Source organism: Hyposmocoma kahamanoa, unplaced genomic scaffold (assembly GCF_003589595.1).
Source record: "Hyposmocoma kahamanoa isolate Upper Pololo Valley unplaced genomic scaffold, ASM358959v1 202, whole genome shotgun sequence".
In the NCBI taxonomy this organism is placed as follows: domain Eukaryota; kingdom Metazoa; phylum Arthropoda; class Insecta; order Lepidoptera; family Cosmopterigidae; genus Hyposmocoma; species Hyposmocoma kahamanoa.
This window is the reverse complement of record NW_020653726.1, coordinates 2,051,759-2,057,419: the sequence shown is the minus strand read 5'-3', so window position 1 is coordinate 2,057,419 and position 5,661 is coordinate 2,051,759. Positions and strand designations below refer to the sequence as shown.

The 5,661-nt window shown below is 36.1% G+C and overlaps 1 protein-coding gene across 1 annotated transcript in view; it reads right to left on the bottom strand.

Annotated features, from left to right (window-relative positions):
* Positions 1–324: 324 nt before the first annotated feature.
* Positions 325–5,661, bottom strand: part of LOC113227071 — a 28,323-nt gene continuing 22,986 nt past the window's right edge. Inside the window, exons 5-6 of the mRNA XM_026459944.1 lie at positions 1,418–1,601; positions 325–1,038 (exon numbers count right to left, since the gene is read on the bottom strand). Coding sequence (XP_026315729.1) covers positions 776–1,038; positions 1,418–1,601 — 447 coding nt within the window. The 3' untranslated portion in view covers positions 325–775. The remainder of the gene's footprint in view (positions 1,039–1,417; positions 1,602–5,661) is intronic.

Below are 5,661 nucleotides of genomic sequence, written 5' to 3'. Positions count from 1 at the left end.
TACCTAACACAGTAACGAACAAAACTTGAACATATTGCCCGCGCACCTCTAAAACATGGCGGCGTTCTATGGAATTTTTTTATAATTATCATGTGTTTTACATTTAACATGCCTTTTTAAAACCAATTATCTAAAAATTTCAATGCGAAAGAATTATAAATTCATTACGCTAGCGGGGAACGAGTTTTCGTTTCTGTAGATCTAATCTCGTTCTCGTTCAATGTTCCGTCCGAAACAATTATACTGTCAAATAAATAATTCTCGACCAAATCAAAAAACAATTTCCATTATTAAAAATTAAAAAATTAAAAATTAAAATTCTTTCAGACAGTTCCGTAATTTGTTAGTAATAATAACAAGAAAAGTGCTTATAAATTAGTGTTAGTAGAAACATTTTTTTTACATTAATTTTCAACTCACCTTTCTCATGAAGCGTTGCCACATGGGAGAGGTAATCCTACCAGCCACAGTTTGTGGGATGCTGTTGGGACTGTCCCGCACTCTGCGCATCTGGAATGCTGTCTTTTTCCGGAGGACGGCAGTAAAACCATCCATTATGAAGCTTCATTCTCATCATACGTTCTTTAATTTGGTCGAGCATTACTTACTTGACAGTAATTGTTTCGGACCTATGTCGGACGGGAGTAGAACGGGAATAGACCCATAGTACAGTATTATAATATAGTTTATTTCGTAATATAGTAAACATTTTTGCTAGATAATAATATGTTATTCTTTGACTATAATCACAACACAAATAGTCTAAATTCTATAGCTACAATGGTAAACCGGTTAGTTCTTCTGATTTTCTCGCCGATGCTGCTGCAGCGGCAGCCAGAGCCAGTCTGTGTCTCTTCTTAGTTCTCTCTTTATGGAAGAAGAGGCGTAAATAATGACAAGGAAAGATGACACACTCTCCGGCTGGCTCCTCCGCGTCGATGTAAACTCCTCGAACAAGTACCGAGTTGGAACAGTTCAAAAGAATTAGTAGAGCGAGACTGATAGTGTGTGAACACCAATTGCTGAGTTTCGGTGTATCTGAGAAACACGAAATACAGAAAATATAGCTTTGCTAGAGGTGAATAAGCGTAGTTAATGGAAAATTAATGATCGTCATCTGGCATTATTTTGAGTAAAAACAAAATGGACGTAAACTTATTTGCTACTCCGCGAACCCAGTGAAGGTTAAATCGTGCAAAATAGCTGCGTTTGTGTTGAGTATTTTTGCATGCAGCTGATTTTACCACCCTCTGGTTTTATTAATTCAGACTTCCTCAAAGTAACGCCTGAATCTATTAATTATTATTTTGAGTTCAACACACTTAGCATAACGAGACAGGTAAGGATTTTATTTACAATTTCATCGTCATTGTTTTGTACCGTCTTCAAAGTGAAGCGAATAGTCTATCACACTTACCAGGGAACAAATAAGTGTCTAGCATCCCCCAGACCCCCCTCCAGACGTTGACAGTTGCGATGAAGGAGACGAAGTGGTACACATCGGCTAACAGCAGTCGCGGAGTGCCGTGAAGCCGCGCCACCACCCAGCGTATAGGTGCTTGCAAACTGAACGAGGCTATCATCACACCGTAGCCTACCACCTGGATAAGAAATTTCTTTTATGAAACTATACCCAAAACAATATGATAATAGAGTATGGAGTACGGTATAATTTTTTTTCTCTTGCTTTTGAAACCACGAAGCTAATTTAAGGTCTATTCAAGATATAAGCGATATTCGCTAAGGCTATGAGTAGCGACACATACTGCACGGTGTCCCTTCGGTTATTTTTATGAAGTTCCGCAGCTAAGGCGAAATAATATGAATTGCCAATTAATCATATTATGATTCTGCCAATACGGCCTTTTTAGCCCTGCTGGTCGGCGATATCTTTTCGCTTACTTTACGAAATTGGTTTCGTCGGACGGCGCGGTAAATCAGTTACTTGACACGATTAGGACTTATTTGTGATTTAAATGTGCTCTTATTCACTGACAGCATAGAAGTGATTGTCTCGACGGGCGAAAAAAAAAGTTTCGCTACCCATAGCGATAAAGATATCCGCTTAGGTTTGAATAGTAAGAATACCGCATACCCACTCGGATTTCGCTACCTACAACGGTAGCAAATATCGTGTAAGTATATTCGAAGAAGCCTTTAATCGTCCCTGTAATTCGACAAAGTAATTGATTTAGTTTTTTATGATGAGCTTAAAAATATCAAAATTAATTAGTATTGTAGTAAGGGAGAGCGGGGCTGAACATTCCGATTTTCAAATAAGTTCAAGTTTTTTTCGAAAATGAAGGATTTGATTTTCAACATTTGGAAATATTGAACAAATGTTTATCGCTTTTTATAATAGTATAGTCACTTCTACTAATATCTCAATAGTCTTTTTCATAGAGGTAAATTTTTGACAAATTTCAGAGCGGAACATTCAGCCCTGCTTTGGGGCGCGTTGTTCCGCCTTTGAGCTAAATTGTTCCGCCAAAATTATGACAGGATAACAAGGATTTTCTTAAATAAAACCACCTTTTTTATAATTCTATGTATGTAATGTTTATATTATGCACAACTAACTTAAAAAAGAAACTACATTCTTATTCATCAGTAATATTATTCATAGCTCATTTTTTCATCTGAATCACAGTTGAGACGTTGAGATACACATAAGTGACTCTATCATCTTGTCGCTTCTTCTTGTTGCTTCACATGAATTGCTATATATTTTTCTTGCAAAGTTATTGCTGTGAGAACAACTCCTCGATAACTACCAGACCCGGTCGCCCCTACCCGAAATAACCTATTTGACACGTCCTCTAGCAGCAAGTTCTGATTAATAATATATTGCCATGTGTAATCAGGAAATCGTGCTGTGCTAACATTGCATCTAATAAAGACGCAAACCATCCGTATTGAATTTGTTAATCTGAGGTATGTATTTGCAAGACATTTTATTATGCTATCTTTACCTATTTATACCGGTACGTCTCTTTATTGTTGTTATTGTAGAAAGTTGTAAATGTTTATACCAAAGACATTGTAGATTATGCGGTCGTTGAAATATGAACAAATGAATAAGCTTCAGATATTTAGAGTGTCAGTATCTTCAAAATTGACACTTACTTTTTTACAAGTTCCCCCAAAACTACTAAGTGACAGCCCTTATACTACTGCATTCTTGGAACTAAGGTTTTCTGTTCAAAGCTCTCCTAGGAAGTTATGTTACGTAGTTAGTTAGAGTAGGGAATAGGACTGTTATATGCAAAAAATATTGTTATATTTTGTCTTACGATCAGATATGCACATGAGATAATAAAGATACTGCCTAACATAAGAAATGGCAGTAAGCGGCGAAAACCAGTTTCCACCAGGTAGATCGTCTGATGAATGTTATACTATACAAAAGTAATACTCTAGCGAGAGATTTTTATACAGTCGAAAAAAGTAAACTGTATTCAGTAACATCGCATGAGTTGATACAATACACATGAAGTAAAGTTCAAAATAACTTAAAACCGTTTTTTTTTTTTGCATTGCTGAGTGGTTCTGTGGTTAATGTTAGCGTAGAGAGTAGAGAAAAACACTTTTTTGCATACCGACTAATGCGCGACATTATAGTGCTCGATGGTCATGGTCGCGTACGTAGAGATAACGACGTCCTACCCTCACGTAGGATCGGCAGGTGCAGCATAAGTAACAGAGAGTAAATTTATTTTTGGAGTAGAAATCTTTTTCCTTTGTGATAATAGTTCCACCCATGTTATGTAGTGGGGACATGAGTACTATCAAAATCCTACTAGACCCACTAGCGGAACCAGGAGTGGAACCGACAGTCCGAAAAGGTAAAATTTTCTAGCAGTTCTTTGTTTTTCTGTCTCTAGATCTACTAGATAAGCACTCGTAGGTTATTAGATTAACGAACCTTCAGCACGTGTCCTACGCCGCGTTTCGTGTTTACTTATACAGGGCTATAAAATACGAACAACCTCGCAGGACTGTATTATCATCATCATGAACAACAACTTTTGTCAACATATCAAATATTAAGTTTTTGTAGTACTATCTGACACTTTTTAGATCTGCATTGTACAGGTTGTAAATTTTAATGGGCAAATGTCCTCTCCGACGACCCCACACCCGTTCCTGCGTTTGCATCGTATCGCACAAAGTTATCACTGGATACAGCGATCTATTAAATATTTTTATAGTTCAATTTACGAAAGTTTTTTTTCTACCATGTGACGGGGTGAATAAGTCATGCGTCTGGTGATAAGCGACACGCCTGTCAATAACAGTTGCATTGCCACTCCGAGCTTTAATTATCAAAGATCTAAAGGGCATTGCCACTGTGCCCGTCACCTTGAGACATAAGTTGACAAGTCACATGTGCCTGTAATTTCACCAGCACCCTTATCCTTCAAAACCGGAACACAGCAATGCTCTCATTACTGCTTGGTGGCGGAAACAGGTAGTACTTCCCTGGACAAACTCTTTCACTGCTATCTGTAGCAGTAGAGCTCCTTGTAAAGTCTGGTGAATTATTAAAACTCATGGAACAAAGGTTCTTGTCTATGACGTTAGTAATATAGTCTTGCGAGGTTGTTAAAAATAACCTTTTTTTTATTTCAATATTAGCAACATAGCGACTACAAAGTGGCGCCATTTCTAATCCTCAGTAAAATAAACTCTTTATCAAAACGTGTTATGTCGAGAGACGCGTAATCTCCTCATTAAGTTTTCTTATTGTATTGGTTTATTACCGGTAAATAATATATAAATAACTCGTGTTTGATGAGCAGTGGAAAAACACAGTGATAATTATGTCTAGATAATTATGCGTTAATGTATTTATTTGTAAATACGTCTATTTACATTTAGCCATTTAGTGGAAAACATTGCGAGGAAACCGGAAGAGGTTCATTGAACTAATCAAAGATGTAAAAATAGCAAGATAGCAGAAATAAAGAATATTTGGACCTTAGAAGCAAGTTGTATCCAAGGAGAATCAAACTAAGTTGATTTTGGTATATGAAAGGAGACCTTGGTGATTTGACAAAAATGCTAGGTAAATAATAAATATTATTATCAACACAAAGAAAAATTTCAGTCCAGTCAGATAGAGAGATTTTTCTTTGTGTCGTTCAACCTTTGTAATAACAATAATAACAACCAGTGGAGTTATTATCGAATTCTTAGGTTTTCGCAATTGTTATACATAGGAAATGAAACTACTTTTCTAGATCTGTTTTTTATACAAACCATAGTTTCGGGCTCTATTACATATCACGGTAATAAAACATTATAAGATTTAATAAATATCGTAAATACCTAACTAATAATACAGTACCTAATTGAAGAAAGTTTTAATCATTGCTTGCGGTAAACAAACTAAAGGGAGAGGAAGTAGAAAGGCGCCGGGAGATAATAATTACGTAGTATTAGTGCATTCCGTACAAGTACAGTACGACAATTGTTTACGAGAATAAATAATACAATAAGTATAACTCACAGCAGACGGGTACTAAGAAACGAGATCCATCGAATCGGTTAGAATGAAAAAGGACTGTAAAGATAAAGATAAAGATAAAGATAAAGATAAAGATAAAGATATAGATAAAGATAAAGATAAAGATAAAGATAAAGATAAAGATAAAGATA